Source organism: Geotrypetes seraphini, chromosome 7 (assembly GCF_902459505.1).
Source record: "Geotrypetes seraphini chromosome 7, aGeoSer1.1, whole genome shotgun sequence".
NCBI lineage: Eukaryota > Metazoa > Chordata > Amphibia > Gymnophiona > Dermophiidae > Geotrypetes > Geotrypetes seraphini.
The window spans coordinates 45,518,342-45,541,289 of NC_047090.1; the positions used below are offsets into that span (position 1 = coordinate 45,518,342).

General features: G+C 44.0%; 1 protein-coding gene across 3 annotated transcripts in view; it reads left to right on the top strand.

The window, feature by feature from the left end:
- The window catches only part of WNT5B (Wnt family member 5B), a 244,454-nt gene that overhangs the window by 163,201 nt on the left and 58,305 nt on the right, over positions 1 to 22,948 (top strand). For 2 of the 3 annotated variants that reach the window (XM_033951683.1, XM_033951684.1), the window contains exons 2-3: positions 6,331 to 6,452; positions 7,057 to 7,304. In XM_033951683.1, coding sequence (XP_033807574.1) covers positions 6,331 to 6,452; positions 7,057 to 7,304 — 370 coding nt within the window. Of the gene's footprint in view, positions 1 to 5,764; positions 6,214 to 6,330; positions 6,453 to 7,056; positions 7,305 to 22,948 lie in introns of those variants that run through there. The other variant, XM_033951685.1, reaches the window with a different exon arrangement.

Here is a 22,948-nt window from a genome sequence, read left to right on the forward strand (position 1 = left end):
AAGGTCCATGCTATATCCTCAAGTCCTAGCTGAGAAAGTAGGGTGATAAAAGTAAAGGGAATTGCACAAGCTTAAATAATAAAGTGCAGATGTAGCTCAGGTTGAGGATTCAGCTTGTAATAAGTTGATGGTTATTTATATGTTGAGTTAATAAACAAAGCTGCGATCTGTTTTCTTCCAAGAATCAGCATTGGGTAGTACTTAGCTATTAATCAATAAAGAGAATAAAAAAAGGCAATGGAGTGGGCGTGGGAGGTGTTTTGGGGAAAGGGCACCAAGAAGGGACTTTCCAGATCCAAGAGTTACACCTTGTGCATTATTTCATCAGACATAATTACAGCCTTTGTCTCTGTTGTGGAAGCTGCCCTTGCATCCTGGTAGGAAAGATGAATTCTGTTTGGACGTCCCATCACGAGCCTGACTGAATATTTGCTTTTGAAATAATGTTTGCATGAAACATGTGAGATATAAGTTTCATTGAATATCTATGTGTATCTAAATTAGCATGTTAGCAGTGGCAATGTGGTTAAGATCACAATATTGTCAAGCACAGGGCTTCAGGATAGGCCCTTTTAAGTGAGATAAAAATCCTGTTGAACCATGGGAGTTTCCACATTTAATCAACATTTGATATACCCAGTGGTGTACCAAGGGCGGGGCAGGGGAGGGCGGACCCTCCCGGGTGCACGCCCTAGGGGAATTCACAGCCAGCCTACTCTTTAATGGGACCTGCACCTCAGTGCGGCTGCTGTACTTACTCTGGAGCGGAGTCGACAGCCGCGCCGAAGTGCAGGAAGGTCCCGCGATGACTTCGGCTGCTGGCTGTGCTTTGGAAGAAGTACGTGATGTCGGAGGGGGTGGGCCGGCAGCCGCAATCATCACGGGACCTTTTTTCGCAACTCCCTGTGTCTGCCGGTCCACCCCCTCCGACGTCACGTCCTTCTTCCAGAGCACAGCCGGCAGATGCAGTCATTGCGGGACCTTGCTGGTTTGGAGGGAAAGTGAAAGGAGCATAGAAGGATGGTGAAGGGAGAGAAAGGGGGCAAATGCTGATGGAAGTGGAGGGAAGGGAGAGGAGAGTGTGAAATGCCAGACCATGGGGGTGTGGGAGAGGGAAGGGAAGAAGAGGAGAGAAGAGAGATGCCCGAACATTGGAGGAGGGAAGGGATGATAGATGCTAGACCAATGGGGGTGAAGGGATAGATGGAAGGGGGAGGCATACAGTTTCTGGAAGGGGCATAGAAGGAGAGAAGATGCCATATAGAAGGCAGAGAGAGTGTAGACAGTGGATGAAAGGACGAGAGTGACAAGAAGATGAGGAAAGCAGAAACCAGAGAAGACAAGGTAGAAAAATTTTTTCTATTTATTAATTTTTTTTGCTTTAGGGGAGATGCATTGCTGTTTCTGTGGTGTTGCATTGTATGCAGAGTCCAGCTTCTTGGTGGTTCAATTTAACCTTTGTCTATGTATTTCTATTTTATCCCCCCTTTTACAAAACTGTAGAGCATTTTTTAGCATCGGCCGTGGTGGTAACAGCTCTGAAGCTCAGAATTCTATGAGCATCTGAGCTGTTAAGACCATGGCTATAAACCACACTACAGTTTTGTAAAAGGGGGAGGGGTTAGTTTGTGATTACATATTCCATACTAGGCAAAGGTGTTTTCTGTGTTCTATGTGTTTGAAAGACATGGTTTTCTATTAGGATTGACTGTGAAGGATTGATCTGTACTAGTCTGGCTTGTTTAGTTTTACAGTGGGTGTTTTGATGTTCTACTGCTCACTGCAGTATGTAAGATGCTGCCTTTTCCTAGGTACATTCTTGTGTGACGTGTGGATTGTTACTAAAAATCATGTTTTTCATACAGATGGGCGTGTGTGTGTGTCATAAGAACATAAGATTTGCCGCTGCTGAGTCAGACCAGTAGTCCATCGTGCCCAGCAGTCCACTCACACGGCGGCCCTTAGGTCAAAGACCAGTGCCCTACTAGAGTCTAGTCTTACCTGCATATGTTCTGTTCTTGAATCCCCCGAAGGGTGCTTTCCCCTATAGTAGCCTCTGGAAGAGCGTTCCAGATATCTGGGTGAAGAAGAACTTCCTTACGCTTGTACAGAGTCTATCCCCTTTTAACTTTAGAGAGTGCCCTCTCGTTCTCTTAACCTTGGAGAGGGTGAACAATCTCTCTTTCTCTACTAAGTCAATTCCCTTCAATATCTTGAATGTTTCTATCATGTCCCCTCTCAGTCTCTTCTTCTCAAGGGAGAAGAGGCCCAGTTTCTCTAGCCTCTCATTGTACGGCAACTCCTCCAGTCCCTTAACCATTTTTGTCGCTCTTCTCTGGACCCTTTCAAGTAGTACTATGTCCTTTATCATGTACGGCAACCAGTGTTGGACGCAGTACCCCAGATGGGGGCACACCATGGCCCAGTACAGCAGAATAACCTTCTCCGATCTGTTTGTGATCCCCTTCTTAATCATTCCTAGCATTCTGTTTGCCCTTTTCCCCGCCGCCGTGCATTGCGCGGACAGTTTCATTGGCTTGTCTACAAGTACTCCCAAGTTTCTTTCCTGGGGCTCTCTCCGAGTATAGCACCGGACATCCTGTATTCGTGCATATGATTTTTGTTACCGACATGCATCATCTTGCACTTATCCACGCTAAACCTCATTTGCCATTTCGCGGCCCATTCCTCAAGTGTGTTTGTCTTGTTGTAGGTCAAAAAATGATGGGCCCCAGGTGTCACATATGCTAGGTACGCCACTGGCTATACCGGATTGGAAAATCATCTATGTGGTTTACATATAAATCTAATAAAACAAAATTAAAATAAGGTAAAAGGATAGAATTACAATATTAATAGTAAAAAGAATGAAATAAAAGAATAAAAGCTAATTGTGTGCTCCTAAATTGAAACTGATCTCTGCAAGGCTCTACATGCCATCCTGTAGTTTTGTATAAAAATTAACCAAATGCATCAGTAAACAGAAAAGTTTTTAATAATGTTTTAAAATGTTCAAAATTAGATTCTATTCTAATATAGTTCGGAAAAGCATTCCAGAGTTGTGGGCCATTTAAAACATAAAAACATAAGAAGTTGCCTCCGCAGGGTCAAACCAGAGGTCCATCGCGCATAGCAGTCCGCTCCCGCGGCGGCCCATCAGGTCCATGACCTGTAAGGTGATCCTTGTCTAAAACCCTTTATTCCCCTTTATGCTTCTATCTATATCCTCAATTAATGTAGGTAGTATAATGTTGAAACAGTCTATCTAAGAAGGGAAAATGAATATCAACAAGAGCTTAGAAGGTTGGCCAATGTTAAGGCCCCCTCATAATATTCCCAACTAATCTTGTTATATAGAACAATGTGTTATAGCCGACCCTCAGAAATGCCACCAGCCACTCAAATGCATTTCATAGTGGTTGGATTTAAGCATTACATCCTCACTGGGTCATTTTAATTTTTGCTTTTCAATTTTGTGAATGTAAAACTATTTATAAATATAAAGCTAATACTTAGCTTAGCTTAGGTGGTCCATTCTAAGGGATCCTGTCACCGACATGTTTCACCCACCACAGGTTTCATCAGGGTTGTAATCCCTCAGTTGGAATTGGTCTCCCACGACGCGACCACTTCAAAACAAATTTTTAAAGTTTTGAAGTGGTCGCGTCGTGGGAGACCAATTCCAACTGAGGGATTACAACCCTGATGATGCATATTTCCTATCGTAATAAATTTTACGTTACGCTGGTTCCAATCGTAATTATTTTAGCAAAGTTTTGTATTATTCACCATTATCATTTACAGCTATTGTAAACAAATGATAGGTAGAAGGTTTACTGTATGTCCCATGCCATGGGACATACGATGGCAACGACATTTTTTGGAATGTCCCGTCATCCGGGACACACAATAGGAAAAGGTTAATTTGTTTTCCCAAAAAATTTTATCCTAACTCAATGCATACTAGGGACCTAATACCAATATATGTAATATACAGTTTATAGGTTAAATTTGCCATAGTTTCAATAGGGTATAAGATCATTATCTAGATATGGTATTTGGATGTGTTTTGAAAACCAAGAGTAAAATTTTATATGTTAAATGGTATTTTAATTTATAACATTTTTATTGAAGAAATCAGTAAATATACAATAATATAATACAATAAAATAGTCATTAAATTAAAATTCATCATATTAATTTCCATCAAATATCTTTCATTTCTTCAAAATATATTTCCAAAATACCCATTACATCTCTCAATACCCTCCCCCTAATTCCTACCCCCCTTCGCTTTTCCCTATTGTGATATTTTATCGGTAACCAATGGTGCTGACTTTAACAATGGGGGTCCCCTCACCAAGATATATATCAAGGTATATATTGAGTTTGATTGGTGATCCTCACAAGAACATTTATATATAAAAATTGAGTGCCCTTTGGATAATTTAATAATGGGGCAACATGATCAAATTTCTTTTCCCCTCACCCCACTAAGGCTATACAGGACTGTAATGATATAAGCAGGATTAAACTTCTTGCTTAAAAAAATGTCTGTCTTTGTGCAAATATATGTGATGAGGGATGTGCAGTGATGGTGGTGGGTTTGTTGATGGTGAAGGATATTAAAGACATGGGAAGGAGAGAGATGTAGTCTGAAGGCTATTAGATTGTATAGCTGGGTGGGGTGGTTAGTGCTGCGGCCACAGGGCTACTTTGAGGACTGTGAAATCTTTTATTGGGCCAATAAAACGTTTGTGTACATAGATGAGGGTCATTCAGACCCTTCTAAGGAAGTGAGTAAATGGCAGGAGGCTATGTTGGAGGTGAGGAATGTATCTACACTACCTGGTTGGAGAGAGTGGCTATTCCTTTCGACTAATGCTCCAGTTTGGTGATACCATGTTTAGACAAGAACAACCTTTGAACCTCTTTCTCTTGTTCTTATGCCCTGGACCAGTCGCCCACCCCTCCATAAAGCCATTAGCCTCTGGTGCCAGTCCTATCTGCCCTTCATCTCGAGCCTCAGTATTCACAGACCCACTGCCCGGGGCAGGGGGAGGGTGCCGAGCTGGAGTTGGGGGGGGGGGGGGGGGGAAGAAGGAGAGATTCTTTTGAAGGGGAAAGGAAGTTTTCAGAGGGGGAGGGGGCATTGGGAGTCACCGCGGATCATTTCCGAAAAAGCTCTGCATGACAAAAGGAGAGGGTTGTATTTTGGGCTCCTTTGATGTGCCCCCCCCCTTCTGTTTGCACACACCTCAACAACAAATCATTGCACCTGTCCACCTTCTGTGGCACACAGCTAACCCCCCCCCCCCCCCCCCGTTAAGCTTAGCAGTGACACCAATTAAATACTGGGACCAGTTCCGCATTCCCTCTCACTCCAGTCCAAAACGGGTCGAGAGGGGGGGGGGGGGGGGTCGCCGGAGAAAGAGAAAAACTTAAGGTGCAGGGATAGATCTAGGAAAAGGATTAAACCGAGGCTACTTTCCTGCATTTAAGAAAAGAGCTGCCAAGCCAAGCGTGCAAAGAGAGATTAAAGAGACCTGAAAAGAATTAGGGACTGGGCTCAATTGCAGCCGATCCCCCCCCCCCCCCTCAAACCTGGACTGGCATGGCTAAGAGCAAAAAGGGACGATTTGGGGAAACAGATCCTCATCCCCAAGCACCAGTACCGGGCTGCTGGCCATAGTTTCTCCCTTCCAGCAGTTGCAATGGGGGGGGGGGGGTGATTGTAAGGGGGGGGGGCGCAGAAAGGAGCCCCGGAAAACGTCTCGGATCAAAGCAGCAAGCTCGCGTGTTTTCCCCGCAACAGCTTTCTGCAGCGCCCCCTTTTCTTCTTGTGTCTATTCACGGGGGAGGAGAATCTGGATTGTGGGTTGGCAGTGGGGGGGGGGGGGGGGGAGAGTGTCCGCGCTCTGATCTCTCTTTTGCATTGAATTCACTCATTCCTTCTTTCTTTCTTTTTTTAACAAATTGGGTGCTCTTCTCTCCAGCTTGTCACTTGGTTCCTCCCCCCCTCCCTTCCCCCCACAAAGCTATCAACTCTTGTCCCACTAACTCTGGCTTTGCCGTCTGGACCAATCATAGGCTGAAGAGCGAGCCTCATAAAGTGTGGTCGAGGGTGCTGAGGCCCGTCACTCGGAGGCACCGCTGCGGCAAAAGGCCGGACGGGCGGATGCTGCTCGCCTGTCTGTCCAGCAGGGGGAGCCGGTGAGCCGTGAAGGGGCTTTTCCCGGCGCTGCTTTGCGCTATGGGCACCTTTTTCCTATGATCCCCGCCGCGTTGACACACTGGGAGTGAAGCCGACCGTTTCTGCTTCTTTTCCAGAGATCGCCGGTTCGAGGGCGACGGAGCCGGGAAAGGCGCACTATGACCGGCATAGGATTGCTGCTTACAGCCGCCGTCTTGTCCAGCTACACCCAGCTCCCGGCAGAAGCCAATTCCTGGTGGTAAGTGGGATGGGGAGAGAGTTTTGGGTCGTTTGCTTATTTTGCATACATGCAACGTTTTAATCAACTTGCATTCTGTAAAAATGGGGGGGGGGGGGGGTCAGGGAAAAAAAAATCTTGAACCTGTTTCTTTTTGCTGATGCTTTTATGAGGAAAGTTCCTAAAGGGAATTGCAAGAATTAATTTCTGCTACTTGTTCCTAGCTTTCAGCAGTCTTGCATAGACACGCTTTGCCCTTGGTTTGGGGTTAAAATTGCTTTAAGTACTGTTTTCAAATATTTTCCAAATCCAGTTATTGCCCTAATGTTGCTCAAAATCTGGACAGGCTGTAACTTTGCAACCCTCCTTCTGAAGGGCTTGAAGTGTTTAATTAGTGTGATGCATGCAGTGGAATATAATAGTTCCCCACCATGCAAGAATGCTTTAGGGTTGAACTGTGGGCTGGTGAAACTTTGCAAGAAAAACCTTGTTTAGTGGAAACGCACTGCTTGAACATGTTAGGCTAAAAACCTGTAGTATTTTCTGTGTTTAGCAAAGGAGCCCAGTAGGTTCTGGGAGACTTCACGCCGGGGTTTGTTGACTGTATTTGATTTTTCCATTCTAGGTCTTTAGCTCTGAACCCCATCCAAAGACCTGAGATGTACATTATAGGAGCTCAGCCGCTCTGCAGCCAGCTCACTGGGCTGTCCCCCGGCCAGAGAAAACTGTGCCAACTGTATCAGGACCACATGGTGTATATCGGAGAAGGAGCCAAGACTGGCATCAAGGAATGTCAACACCAATTCAAGCAGAGGCGATGGAACTGCAGTACAGTGGACAACACCTCTGTATTTGGCAGGGTCATGCAGATAGGTAAGGGCGCATCCGTAGCGTGCCAGGCTTAGAACTGGGCATGATTTTAGAGAAGAGCCTTAAAACTGGGGACATTTTATTTGGAAGTGCATTTGATCTGCCCAGTTGCTTTGGAAAAATGTCTTTTAATACTAATCTAAAAAAGGAGTAACGCTTAAAGCAATTCACAAAAATGAGCGATAAAGAGACATATGTTGAAATGCAAAAATCACTCTATTGTTGTGCTTATAAGGAAGCTGTGCAGATGATATAGATGAGTCTACACGAATTATTATGCTCAGAATCATGGAGGGGGGTGCTGGGAATCACCCCAGAACCAACCACCTCACTGCCCAATCATCGCATGTAAAGAGTAGACAACATATTATATCATGTAAAAATTTTTAGTTGTGAATGTCTAATAACATAAGAACATAAGCAATGCCTCTGCTGGGTCAGACCTGAGGTCCATCTTGCCCAGCAGTCCGCTCACGCGGCGGCCCAACAGGTCCAGGACCTGAGCAGTAATCCTCTATTTATACCCTTCTATTCCCTTTTCCAGCAGGAAAATGTCCAATCCTCTCTTAAATCCCAGTACTGTATTCTGCCCTATAACGTCCTCTGGAAGCGCATTCCAAGTGTCCACCACACGTTGGGTAAAGAAGAACTTCCTGGCATTTGTATTAAATCTGTCCCCTTTCAACTTTTCCGAATGGCCTCTTAACTCATAGAGAGACTCAGCAAACTTTATGAGTTATTAGACATTCACAACTAAAAATTTTTACATGATATAATATGTTGTCTACTCTTTACATGCGATGATTGGGCAGTGAGGTGGTTGGTTCTGGGGTGATTCCCAGCACCCCCCTCCATGATTCTGAGCATAATAATTCGTGTAGACTCATCTATATCATCTGCACAGCTTCCTTATAAGCACAACAATAGAGTAATTTTTGCATTTCAACATTTTAATACTAATCAGCATTTCTTGTTCTTTTTAAATGAAAGTGGAGAATTGAGCCTGGCATTCACAAGGTACCATCTAATTCATTTTCTGTGCCCTTGGTGGGGGGCAGAATCGCATGTGACTGTTTTACTAGGCTGGCCCCGACTGCTCTACCTCACAGGGCAATAGGACCTCAGGAGCAGTGTATCATTTGCAGGTCTAAGAGCAGACTCACTTTGTACTGTTTTTTTTGACCTGAAAGTTTCTCTCTTGGGTCAAATAGGCCCACTCATTCCCAAGGCTCATAAATTACACCTTGGACGTTTTGTTAATTGCTCTTGATGCTATCCCCATACTGCCTGTGTAGCTACAAACCTTGCTTCTTCCCCAGACATGGACCCTTAAACATGAGGGGGGAGGGGGAAGAAGCTTTATACTAAATATTATAATAATAGGTGATGCTTTTTGTTGGGGGGTTTTCTTTATGAGTTACTCTGTGTGTTTTCCTGCCTCTGCTGGTCTTTTCTGCCCTAGACGATACACTCTTTATTACGTTGGGTTAATGCTGCGCTGACGAGTGGGCTTTTGAATGTAATTTTCTATCACTGTGGTGTGAAATCCGTTTTGTATGCAAGGTGTAAGAAAGGTTTTACAATTCCTGCAGCCTGGGAATTCCCCCTTCCCCCAGAAGTGCTGGCGGTGGAATGAGAAGCTCATTGGCAGGTCATTGCTGGCTTTGAGCTGAGGTGTGAGCCGAGTGGATTGTGCCAGAGCCTTTTCAAATGCAGTCTAGAATTGCAAGACACTGGGAAATCCGGACTCTGGATCGCTGAAGAAGGGCACCAGGCAGTCAGAAGCCACCTTAGAAGCTTCCCAGCTTCAGCATGTGATCACTCACCTGGTGCAAAAAAGTATTTAGGTTGTCTGAATTTGTTCACCGAACAGGAAGTTTTTGAGAGCTGCAAATTAATTATCCATGGTTCTTAAGTGTTTCTGTGGCTATCAGGATCTAATACTTTGCTTTGACTGTAGCTGTTCTTTGCTGCCCCTAAGAAGTTCCTGCCCTAAGCAGCTGTCTAGTCTTAAATAATGGTCAGGCCAGCTCAAGACTAAGATCCGGATGCACTAAACTCTCCGATTGTCTAACGATCATCACTAAACCAGTTTAAACTGGTTTAGCGATGACCTAATTTGCTGACCCGATGTACGCAATGGTTCACCGCGTAGTTTTCCATGCGTTCGTACATTCTCTGACTCTGCCTTGCAAAAGACCCCATTAGTATTAAAATGAGATCATTAATATTAAAATGAGCACACCAGTGGATTCCCTAACATCACTAAAGAATGCACTAAATCTAGTGATTACTTCTAGCGACCCGATAAAACCGACAGGTCAAGCAAGACCACTCATAAGTGTCTTACCGACAGGTCTGCCATGAAATCAAAATATAAAATTTATGAAATTTATCATACTGGGAAAGGACATAATTCATGTGCTATAGGTACATTTTGAATGCGTGTGTTGAAGGTGTGTCCTATGCATGCCCGTTAAGAGTGTAAACTTAGCATATGAGGGGGGTGGCATAAAGATGGGGCCCAATAAGGGAACTGGAAAATTTCTGTTTGTCATGAACCAAAACGAAGAAGCCTTGGGCAAAAAACTTTCCGGCACACCCTCATTTTACGTCCCGCATTTGCACGGGAAGCTGCTATCTGTCCACCCCCTCCTAACGACAATGGCATCGATGGACATCTATGGCGTGCTAACTTGCTTTACGGCAAGAGGAAGCGCAAGCATGCTATATGATTTAAAAGCCCGTGAATTACATGCATTAGTGATCATCGTGAGCTTTGTGTTTCAATGGACAACATTATGGATGACAGTTGTAGGCCTGTACATTTGTGCCTGTGTCACAGTTGCTTTCCCAATGACAAATCGGATGGGATTATGGCAAATCTCTGTGAAACTCATTTGCTTGCAAAGTCGTTTGAACATTGATCGCTGTTTTAAAATCGGACGATGAACCAGCCCACGGCGACCCACTGGGCCTAAGTGATTTCTTAGGGTAGCAACTTCAGGTGGGGGGGCACAGTGGCAGCACAGATCAGCTATAATCAAAGCAAATAGACCAATAGCCACAAAAACAAAGAACAGGAGGGAGGGTTCTCAGTATTCAAATAGCATACATATATTATTCAGGGAAGGGTAGTCTTGGTTAATAGGGGGAAGAGGAAAGCTGAACGTTTTCTTAGGGTTTCTATAGGAACGTAGAAACATAGAAATAGATGGCAGATAAGGGCCACGGCCCATCTAGTCTGCCCACCCCAAAGACCCTCCCCTACCTTTCTCTGTGAATAGATCCCACGTGTCTGTCCCGTTTGGCCTTAAAATCAGGCACGCTGCTGGCCTCAATAACCTGAAGTGGAAGACTATTCCAGCGATCACCCACCCTTTCAGTGAAAAAAAATTTCCTGGTGTCCCCATGCAGTTTCCTGCCCCTAATTTTCCACGGATGCCCCCTTGTTGCCGCTGGACCCTTGAAGAAGAAGATATCTTCTTCCACCTCGATGCGGCCCGTGAGATACTTGAATGTCTCTATCATGTCACCCCTCTCTCTGCGTTCCTCGAGTGAGTATAGCTTTAATTTATCCAGCCGTTCCTCGTACGAGAGATCGTATTTTATGAGTAGCTATCCAGAGTATCTACCACAAATACTTGCTTGATACAAGGAAAATGGACAGTACTAGCAGTGAAAAAACTGATTTTATATTTATATCCCCATATTATCACGGTCAGATTTGATGTATTCCTCATTGATTTTCTATCATCCTGGGTAGATAAATAAGCCTAGGAGTTCTTGCTCTGAGATTTTACCACCAAGCTTGGAAAGAATCTGAATTACCGCCACAATTATCCCCTCCTATACAAAGCCGCACTAGCCTCCACAGTAACAGCTCAGACGCTCATAGACCTCCCCCCACCCCCTTTTTTTTTTTTACAAAAGCGTGGAGCGGTTTTCAGCACCAGTCACGGTGGTAATGGTTCCGACATCATAGGAATTCTATTAGCATCGGAGCTGTTACCGTGGCAGCCGGCACTAAAAACGCGCAGCTTTTGCATCACAAAAATTATATCCTGTAAGGAGCCAGACTTTTGCAGCCAGCACACTTTTAATGATCAGATTTCTTCAAAGATTTGTCACAGTGCAGTCGTTTGAGCCGAAAGTTCAAATATTGTTTGAAAATTATTTTATGTGCACTTATATTAAATGGTGTTCAGTGTGTTATTCAGTGAATGCATTTGTACCTCTTAATGGCATTCTCTGCAAAGCTTTAAAAAGTCTTGTTGGTTCCTGGTCCTTAGCTATGACAGCCACTAGAGGGCAGCAAAGATTGAGAGTAAGAGAAATACTTTATAAGTACAGTAAATTAGTATGTAAGCCTTACATTAACGGGTGCTAGAATAGATGTCTGTCTTTCTTTCTGTTTCCCTCCCTCCCGCTGTCTATCTTTCTTTCTGTCTCTCTCCCTGCCCCATTTATCTTTTTTTTTCTTTTTCTTTTTCTCTCTCTCCCTGCTCTGTCTATCTTTTTTCTTTTTCTCTCTCTCCCTGCCCCCTGTCTCTTTCTTCCTTTCTTTCTGTCTCTCTCCCTCCCACTGTCTATCTTTCTTTCTGTCTATCTCCCTGCCCAGACCCTCACTGAAACCGCCTTCCACCTGTGCCAGCTAAGAGATCCCTTACCCTTTCCTCAATCCAGCTGTGGCCAGCTGCCCGCACACACCTGCCCAGCTACACAACGGGCAAACGTGTCCCGTCTCCCCTCCGGACCCCGTTCGCTTACCCTTGGTGCTGGATCGCTGCCTGATGCTGCTCCACAAGAAGCTCGCGAACTGCTGGGCCATGGCGCACTTCCACACACCGCACTATCACTATCTCCGGGGCAGGGGGGGAGGGCTCCTTTAGCCCTCGCTCGCTGAGTGGTGGTGACCCACCCCATCCATGTACTCTGTCTCTCCTACCTGCCTAACTATCTGGGGTCCGCTTACATTCCTGCTGTCTTCTAACTCGTTCCCTGTACCCTCTTCTGCTCTTCCCGGACTGGTGCCTCATCTTCAGCGCTGCAGAGCCGTGATTAAATTTCCTGCCTGCCCTGGGATTGCAACACCCCCCTCATGCTTCCACCTGGGGCGGTCCGACCCCCCCCCCTCTTGGTAGGGCCGGTCGTCACTGGATCCGACCTCACAGCATCGCCGAGGGAGGGCAATGGTGAAACCGCCGCAGGCAGAGTTCTACTCTACTGCGGATGCGGAGGCATGGAAATTGAAGTGCGCATGCACGCTAAGGGTTTTGTTATAGCGGATAAATATGCCAGAGACATACATGCTGGTGCTCCAGATTGGATTTCATCTTATTCTAATCTTCATTCTACACATGTAGATGATTTATCCTAGTTTGTCTTAAAACATTATTGATATATTAAACTAACTTACACTATTTGAATAAAAAATAAGCTTAAACTATTTTAATGGTAAATCAAGATAAGTTAAAAAAAAAAAAAGATGAGTTCCATTCAGGTCAAGTAAGTAGTTTCCTTTCTCTAGACAGGCTTATACTGAAAAATCATACTAGAAAGGGCTAAAATACCTCCTACTTGAGCAAATACTGACAAATATTCCCAATCGTACTCCAGCATTCGTTATCTCAGTTCATTCCTTGAATGCTGTAATCATTAATCAAAATGAAAGAAACCACTAATCTTTGCTCAGTCTTGTACTTGCAGTATACAAGAATCTGAGGCTTTTTCCTCCTTTACTGAGGTTTAATTAAACAGTGAAGATCACATTTAAACATATTCAGATCAAGTGAAATATTTTTGAAATTTCAGGTACCGTACATACTCGAATATAAACTGGGATTTTTGGGTCAAAAAATTGGCCCAAAAATGGGGGTCCCAGTTTATATTCGAGCCAATACACTGCCCCTTACAAAATTTTTGCAGGCCACTGCCACCGTGCACCCTGCCGCCCTCCCTGTCCTAGACTCAGGCTCATACCTCTATCGATGATCGTCGGTGGAGGTGCAGCGGGCAGGAGTGAACTTTCCAAATTCCTGCCCCGTTGTTAACTGGCTACAGTATCTTCGGCTACTGAGAAGAAGCACGAGCAGGCACGTGATTTAGTGCTGCTGCTCAGTGCTGAGCGGCTTCCTTAATGGCTGTGTGCAATGCCTGACGGGAAGGGAGCTGGGTGCAATGCCTGACAGGGGAAGGAGGGAGGGAAGGAAGGATGTTGGGTGCAGAGTCTGACAGGGGATGGGGGAAGGAAGGAAAGGAGCTGGGTGCATTGCCAGACAGGGGAGGGGGAAGGAAGGAAAGGGGCTGGGTGCATTGCCTGACAGGGGAGGAAGGGAAGGAAGGAAGGAAGGGGGCTGGGTGCAATGCCTGACGGGGGAAGGAGAGAAGGTTGCTGGGTGTAGTGCCTGACAGGGGAAGGAGGAAAGGAAGGAAGGGTGCTGGGTGCAGAATCTGACAGGGGAGGGGGAAGGAAGGAAAGGGGCTGGGTACAATGCCTGACAGGGGAGGGAGGGAGGGAAGGAAGGAGGCTGGGTGCAATGCCTGACAGGGGAGGGAGAGAAGGGTTCTGGGTACAGTGCCTGGCAGAAAGGGAACTGGGTGCAGAGCCAGGCAGGGCACTTGAATATTAAGCCGCCTGACTTATATTCGAGTCAACCATTTTTCCTCCTTTTGTGGGGAAAATGGGGTCTCGACTTATATTCAGATCGAATTATATTCGAGTATATATGGTATTGTAAAAGAGAGGTATTTTTTTGTTGATGTTGATGGTTCTCTATTTAGCCTGCATACAATATTTACTGACATATTGCACTTTCCTCATTGCTGAAAAATACAGATCTAGATCCAATTATTCCTGCTAGTTATCGCCCCATAGCAAATATACCAATATTGACCAAATTAATTGAATCTATTGTCTCTAAATTGCTTTCAAAATATTTGGATGAATTTTCAATTCTACTCTCTTTTCAGCATGGTTTTCACCCAAATTTTAGTACAGAAACATCACTGATCTCATTGGTAGCAAAAATTCAGGATCTTATGTCTCAGGGTCGTTATGCCATCTTGTTGCAATTCGACTTATCAGTGGCTTTTGATGTCATTAATCATGACGTTTTGATTCAATTGTTAACTAATATTGGTCTTGATGGAAAAGTATTAGATTGGTTTAAAGGATTTTTGATGTTACGATCATATCGAGTGCACAATGAAGGTAAATGTTCGTCTACCTAGACCTCCGCTTGTGGGGTGCCTCAAGGCTCACCATTATCTCCCATTTTATTTAACATTTACATGACTACATTACAATTTATGAAATTATTTCCAGCTGGAACAATTTTCACTTATGCAGACGATATTTTCATTTTACTTGAAGTCGACTCTACTTTAAATAATCTGACATCGGACATTAAGGGCTCCTTTTTCAAAGCTGCAATAGCGGTTTTAGCGCGCGCACTAGACGCCAACGCCAGCATCAAGCTGGCGTTAGTTCTAGCCGCGTAGCGCGGGTTTAGCGTGCGCTAAGAACGCTATCGCAGCTTTGTAAAAGGAGCCCTAACTCTTGTATTCTAAGAATTCTGGGTTGGGCCTAACACCACTAAACCAAAATTATTATGATTGGGGCCAAAACTAGAACAGTTGCCTACTTCAGTATTGTTAGTATCAGGTGATCTACTGAAAATTGATTTCTCATCTAGAATTCTGGGTTTTATTCTAGATTCCGCACTTTCTTTTTCTTCCCAAATTAATAATGTAACAAAAAAAAACATAGCAGATGACAGCAGATAAAGACCCGAATGGTCCATCCAGTCTGCCCAACCTGATTCAATTTAAACTTTAAAAATTTTTTTCTTAGCTATTTCTGGGCAAGAATCCATAGCTCTACCCGGTACTGTGCTTGGGTTCCAACTGCCGAAATCTCCGTTAAAACCTACTCCAGCCCATCTACATCCTCCCAGCCACTGAAGCCCTCCCCAGCCCATCCCCCACCAAACGGCCATACACAGACACAGACCATGCAAGTCTGCCCCGTACTGGCCTTAGTTCAATATTTAATATTATTTTCTGATTCTAGATCCTCTGTGTTCATCCCATGCTTCTTTGAATTCAGTCACCGTTTTACTCTCCACCACCTCTCTCGGGAGCGCATTCCAGGCATCCACTACCCTCTCCATAAAGTAGAATTTCCTAACATTGCTCTTGAATCTACCACCCCTCAACCTCAAGTTATGTCCTCTGGTTTTACCATTTTCCTTTCTCTGGAAAAGATTTTGTTCTACGTTGATACCCTTCAAGTATTTGAACGTCTGAATCATATCTCCCCTGTCTTTCCTTTCCTCTAGGGCAGTGGTCTCAAACTTGCGGCCCGGGGACCACATGCGGCCCGCCAGGTACCATTTTGAGGCCCTCAGTATGTTTATCATAATCACAAAAGTAAAATAAAATAGTTTCTTGATCATATGTCTCTTTAGCTATAAATGACAATATTATTATTAAGACTTAGCCAAAAGGAAAGATTTATAAACTATAAAAAGTTTTACCTTATGCAAAAATGTTATTTCTTTAATAAGACATTAACTATTTTTTCTGCGGCCCTCCAAGTACCTACAAATCCAAAATGTGGCCCTGCAAAGGGTTTGAGTTTGAGACCACTGCTCTAGGGTGTACATATTCAGGGCTACCAGTCTCTCCTCATACGTCTTCTGCTTAGAAGATTTCATCACTTATTTTTCCGGCAACACTTCAGAGTCATAGTTCAGGCTATTATTTTATCTCAATTAAATTATGACAACTCACTCTATGGGATCCTTTTACGAAGACGCAGTAGCGGTTTAAAGCGTGTAATAGCGCGCGCTAAATCGCCGGATGCGCTAGCCGCTACCGCCTCCTCTTGAGCAGGCGGTAGTTTTTCAGCTAGCGGGGGGGCTTAGCGCGTGATTAAAAGTCGCGCGCGTTAAAGCCGCTACCGCGGCTTCGTAAAAGGAGCCCTATGTTTGCTTAAGTAGATGTAATTTGAAAAGATTACAATTTGTTCAAAACACGGTGGCCAAATTGATATGGCAAGCACAAATATGACCGTGTCCCACCCTTGTTGAGATCCCTTCACTGGCTTCCTGTTTATTGGAGGATCCAGTTTAAGTGCACTACTGTTATATTTAAAATTCTGTATGGGATCATTACTCCTTTTGGTTGCTGTCTCTCTTTTAATTCACATAAAAATTCTAATCTCAGTTCTCAGAAATTTAAACTTGGTTTTCCCACTGTTAAGAGAATAAAAACTATGGCTAATTTTTGTTGATCCTTTTCCTTCTTATTTGTAAAAATTTGGAATGATCTTCCTTCTACAGTCAGACTTCTCTCCCATTTATCAATTTTCCGTAAAGCATTGAAGACTTACTTATTTCAGAAATCTATTAATGACTCCCTTTCTTCAAGTTAATGACTATAGAAGATAAGGTTTAGTCCAATTCTTTGTATATTTTTTGTTAATATTTTGCCAACCGAGTCGAGCCCTCTTGTAGGGATGAATATAAAACTAAAGATTGGATTGGAAGAATTGTTGGACATGGGGTGAAGGAGAGGAGGGAAGAGATGCAACAAAGAGGTAGAAAGGGGTGAGTGGGAGAAATCCTGCACCTGGTGGAGAAGAGGGAGAAATGTTGGACATAGGGTGAAGGGCAGGGAGAGATGGTGCATGGGGAGAGAGAAAGAAATGTTGCACATGATAATGGAGAGGAGGAAGGGAGGGATGTTACATGGAGGAGAATAGAGAGGTTTGACCCAGGGCACAAGACAGGGGGAGAGAGATGGCAGACAGTGGGAAAGAAACAAATGTTATGGCAGTGCAAGGTAGAAAAAAATGTTATTTTCTACTTTACTACTATTACTATTTATTATTTCTATAGTGCTGAAAAGGTGTATGCAGCTTTAAACGTTTTAACATACAATAGACAGTCCCTGCTCAGAAGAGCTTACAATCTAATTTAGACAGAACATTACAGGGTTGGGGAGATTATGGTAGAGGAAATGATACAGTGGGTCTAGGTATTGACAGTAGTGAGTGGGAGTTAAGAGTTGAAAGCAGTTTCAAAAAAGTGGGCCTTTAGCTTGGATGTGAACCCTGCCAGGGATGAGGCATGACGTATTAAGAACATAAGTAATGCCTCTGCTGGGTCAGACCTGAGGTCCATCGTGCCCAGCAGTCCGCTCACACGGCGGCCCAACAGGTCCAGGACCTGTGCAGTAATCCTCTATCTATATCCCCTTTTCCAACAAGAAATTGTCCAATCCTTTCTTGAACCCCAGTACCGTACTCTGCCCTATTATGCCCTCTGGAAGCGCATTCCAGGTGTCCACCACTCGTTGGGTGAAGAAAAACTTCCTAGCATTCGTTTTGAATCTGTCCCCTTTCAACTTTTCTGAATGCCCTCTTGCTCTTTTATTTTCTGAAAGTTTGAAGAATCTGTCCCTCTCCACTCTCTCTATGCCCTTCATGATCTTGTAAGTCTCTATCATAACCCCTCTAAGTCTCCTCTTCTCCAGGGAAAAGAGTCAGGCAGCCTGTTCCAGGCATATGGTGCTGCAAGAAAGAAGGGACGGAGTCTGGAGTTGGCAGTGGAAGAGAAGGGTACAGATAAGAGGGACTTGCCCGATGAGTGGAGATCACAGGGGGAGGTAAGTGAGGAGAGATATTGGGGGGCTTCAGAGTGAATGCACTTGTAAGTCAGCAAGAGGAGTTTAAACTGTATTCGGAAATAGATGGGGAGCCAATGAAGTGACTTGAGGAGAAGGGTAATGTGAGAATAGCGGCTCTTACGGAATATGAGTCGTGCAGCAGAATTTTGAACGGATTGAAGAGGTGAGAGATGGGTGCATGGGAGGCCTGAGAGAAGTATGTTGCAGTAGTCTAAGCGCGAGGTGATGAGAACGTGGATAAGGGTTTTGGTAGTGTGCTCAGAGAGAAGAGGGTGGATTTTGGTAATATTATAGAGGGGAAATGACAGGATTTGGCGGTTTGTTGGATCTGAGCAGAGAAGGAGAGAGAGGAGTCAAAGATCACCCCAAAGTTGCGAGCCAACGAGACAAGGGAGGAGGATAGTATTATTCACAGAAATAGAGAACGGCGAGAGGGAGGGAGGTGGGTTTAGGCCAGGGGTAAAGAACTCCGGTCCTCGAGAGCCGTATTCCAATCGGATTTTCAGGATTTCCCCAATGAATATGCATGAGATCTATTTGCATGCACTGCTTTCAATGCATATTCATTGGGGAAATCTTGAAAACCCGACTGGAATATGGCTCTCAAGGACCGGAGTTCCCTACCCTTGGTTTAGGCGGAAAGATAAGGAGTTCAGTTTTAGCCATATTCAATTTGAGATGGCGGCAAGACATCCAAGTGGCAGTGTCGGACAGGCAGGCTGAAATTCGGGCCTGAACTCCTGTAGAGATATCCGGTGTGGAGAGGTAGAACTGGGAGTCGTCAGCATAGAGGCGATATTGAAAACCATGAGAGGAGATCAGTGTACCAAGAGAGCGGGTGATTTCAATGTGCTGGATTTGAAATGTGTATCCTGCCAGAGCAAGGAAAAGTCTTTTTTTTTAAATTTATTTTGTTTGCACCACATTGCCGGCGTGGTGTTGGGGAGAGCAGAGGGGGCTGGGGTGGGTGAAAAATAAACCCGCCAGGATGTTTAGAAAAAAAAAAAAAATGTTCCCTGAATCGGGCATCACTACCCTGGAGTAGGGTGGCCAACCCTGTTAGGTAGTTGAGGGCATTGCCTGTCAGGATCTTGAAGGTAGTGCTGGCTAATTTAAACTTGATCCTTGCAGTTATGGGTAGCCAACGTAGTTTCATATAGTAGGGCTTTAGGTGTTCCGATTTCCATAGTCTGTATATGAGTCTTAAGTGACAAATATTGGCGCTTAACCAACTAAAATGTTGACTCCACCACCGGAATGCCCCCAGAATACCCGGTTTTGGCTTGAATGCTAACCAGGCATTTTCAGCAATATTATCTGGTTAAATGCAGCTGATTATGCCCAATTAGCCCTGGCTATTCAATATCGACCTCTAAGTATGTGCCTATGAAAGGTAAGGAATGAAGGGACTTGCCCAATGTCACAAGGAGCAATAGTGGGAGTTAAACCCGGACATTCCCAGTTTGCAGTCTGCTGCTTTAGTTACTAGACTCCTTCTCCTGTTCACTTTTTAGGTCAGTGCTTTTCAATCTTTTTTTGTGGCCATGACCCCATGATCACAATCAATAAAATTGTGTAACCCCTGAAGGAACAGAATAATGATGGCACCCATACAGTGGTATACCAAGGGGGGGTGGGGGGTGGGGGGGCGGTCCGCCCCGGGTGCACGGCTTCAGGGGTTGCACAGCCGGCCAGGTCCGGGTTCTCCTGACCTTCCTTTCCCCCGGCCTGCGCCGCTGCAATCTTACCTCCCCCCACCGACAAGAAGTCTTTCGAGGATGTTCCGGACCAGCCAGAGCTATTACCACCATGGCTAAAATCCACACTACAGTTTTGTACTAGGCGAAGGTGTTTTCTGTGTTCTGTGTGTTCGAAAGACATGGTTTTATGTTAGGCTTAATTGCAGGATTGATCTGTACTAGTCTGGCTTGTTTAGTTTTACAATGGGTGTATTGATGTTGTATTGCTCACTGCAGTATGTAAGATGCTGCCTTTTCCTAGGTACTCATGTGTGACATGTGGCTTGTTACTAAAAATCATGTTTTTTGTACAGATGGGGGGGGTGTCAAAAAATGATGGGCCCCGGGTGTCACATATGCTAGGTACACCACTGCACCTATGGAAAGCCTACCCAAGCCGTGCAAATTTTGTGACTATTTGGGGTCCCAACCTACAATTTAGGAAGCCCTGGTTAATTAAGAGCTTCCTAAACTGACATATTCCAAACCCTGCACTGTGAAACACTGAGGGTTTTCTATTGGCCTCTTATTTTTCTTTTGTATAAATGGATAGCTACAGTATCTTAATTGAAATGTCAGTGGTGAGACCTGAACTTAGTATTCTGTGCTTTGTCTTGATGCTGAGTTCTGTCCCCCCCATCCTCCCATTTTCAGGGTGATCAGCTGACTCAGTTTACTTGGGATAGCCTGTCTTTACCTCATTGCATCGTAGAAGTTTAGTCCTGCTTTCTGTTTTGGACCTGGTAACTCTCTCCAGCTGAATCGGAACCAGAATGGAATCTGCTGCCATAAGCCTTCATTCCCACCCAGACATATCAAGGGACCAACAGGAGCTATTTAGCTTGGCTTCTTTTGAGAGTTCAAAACAGTCGGTCCTGATTGACCATCTAGGTGTCATTCCCATAAATCCTGCCCCTCGGAGACTGTGAATTCAGCCTCTGAAGTATCCCAAGCTTGTCCAATTGGTTGAGTAGAAGTCCTGATCCATCAATTAAACTACAGTAGGAACTTTTCACATGACCAACTGGGCTGTTCTTCCATTAGTCTAACTTTTGAATCGGTTTTCATTAGGGACGTCGGAAGTACTATTTCATGTTTGCAAAGAACATGGCTGTCTTGCCAAAATGGGATTTATTTATCGCTTTATGAAGTGATTCAGTTTGCAATTATAATCTCTTTTTATTACTATATGTAAACAATTTAAATATTCTTGATGGGCAGTATATCGAATAACAATGGTCTATAAATGATGCAAAGCATGAGTGCTACAGGTGAAGAAAAACAGGTTTCAGACCTATCCTATTGACCCCACATGAAGTTGGATTAAAATATTTGCACATATGCAAATAAGTTTCCAAGGCTTAGTATACTGCTTATGAGAAAAACTGTCAATGTGGTTTACAATTTTATTTAAGGAAAAAGGAGCTACAATAATATAGTGAAAAAGAAAACAGTATAAGAAATAAAGAAGAATGAGAAGTCCAAAAAATTGACACTACTAGGAAAGGTACTCACACCTCACATAGATGGAGGGGGGGGGGGGGTTGCATCTAAGATTTGCAATAAATGATGCCTGGATTTCCAACAAAGTAGTACATTCAGAATAAGTAATTCTCCACTAATCTACACTTAGGGAATATCACAGGAAAGATCCACTGTACCTGTAATACACAAAGGTCAGGGACATTCTAGTGTGCTGTAATTCACAAAAAATGAGAATACAGTCTGCGACCTTATAGGTAACACATCTATGCAAACAATACACAAAGGTAACCTACAGGGTTACACTCATGTTAAGAAGCACGCATACAAATGGAAGGCACTTTTCATAGCTTAGACCATTATTTAGTCATGTATCAGGATACACAATGGGAGACCATTCTTTCTAAGCAGAGAAAGTATTTAAAAAGTGATAAAACTTCCCTCAGATCATTGTCCCAGCAAAGAGATTGTGTGAGTCATTCAGGGAGCAGGAACCATCAATGATAACTTCCCATAGGAGGTGTGAGTAACAGCTGGAGAGAAAGCCTTCCTCAATTCAGTCATCCATTCATTATTCATAGGGCTGCTTTTTGTGAGGCCTCAGACTCCGTTGACAAAAAACTGCCTGCTCCACTACAATCCTCTTTATATAGGGACATAATCCTCCACAATAAGGTCTATAAGGCCCATATCAGATGGTTTATGCAGCTAACTTTAAGAGCTGGGCTTCTAAACTGGCCTCTTTGCAAATTTAGTAGGGCTAGGTGCCTAGCTTTGCACTCAAAAATTTCACTAAGGGGCCATTCTACTAAAATGCATTAATAAATGGGTTTATCATATTTTAGCACGAGACTATCTTGTATGCTCAGCCGCCTTTTAATGTGGCCATAAAATAGGGCTTTATTTTTTTCAGAATTGCCATACTGGGACAGTCTGAAAGTCCATCAAGTCCAGTATCCTGTTTCCAGAAGTGACCAACCCAGATCCCAAGTGCCTAGCTAGATCCCAAGTAATAAAACAGATTTTATGCTGCTTATTCTAAGAATAAGCAGTGGATTTTCCCAAGCCATCTCAATAATGGCCTATGGACTTCCCTTGTAGGAATTTATCCAAACCTTTTTTAAAACCCCGCTAAGCTAATTGATTTCACCACATTCTCTGACAACGAATTCCAGAGTTTAATTACAGTTGTGTGAAAAAATATTTTCTCCAGCTTGTTTTAAATCTACTACTTAGCAGCTTCATCACATGTCTCCTAGTCCTAGTATTTTTGGAAAAAGTAAACAAGCGATTCACATCTACCCTTTCCGCTCCATTTATTATTTTATAGACCTCTTATCGTATTACCCCTGAGCCATCTCTTCTCCAAGCTGAAGAGCCCTAGCCACTTTAGCCTTTCCTCACAGAGAAGTCATCCCATCCTTTTTATCATTTCCATTTTCCTTTTCCTTCTCTGTACCTTTTTCTAATTCTGCTATATCTTTTTTGAGATACAGCGACCAGAATTGCACACAGTATTCAAGGTGCAGCTGTACTATAGAGCGATACGTGGGTATGATGGGTGGTGAGTTGACTCCTAACATAAGAACCTTGCATCATGTAGCTATAGTTCTCTGGAGACAGGCAGGGGATATGCAGCCCCACTTGATGGTGAAGTCTCTGACTGAGCCTAATGACGTCGATACTCTCCCCTAGCTATAGGAAGCTTATGGAGCATGTGCAGGATTGCCC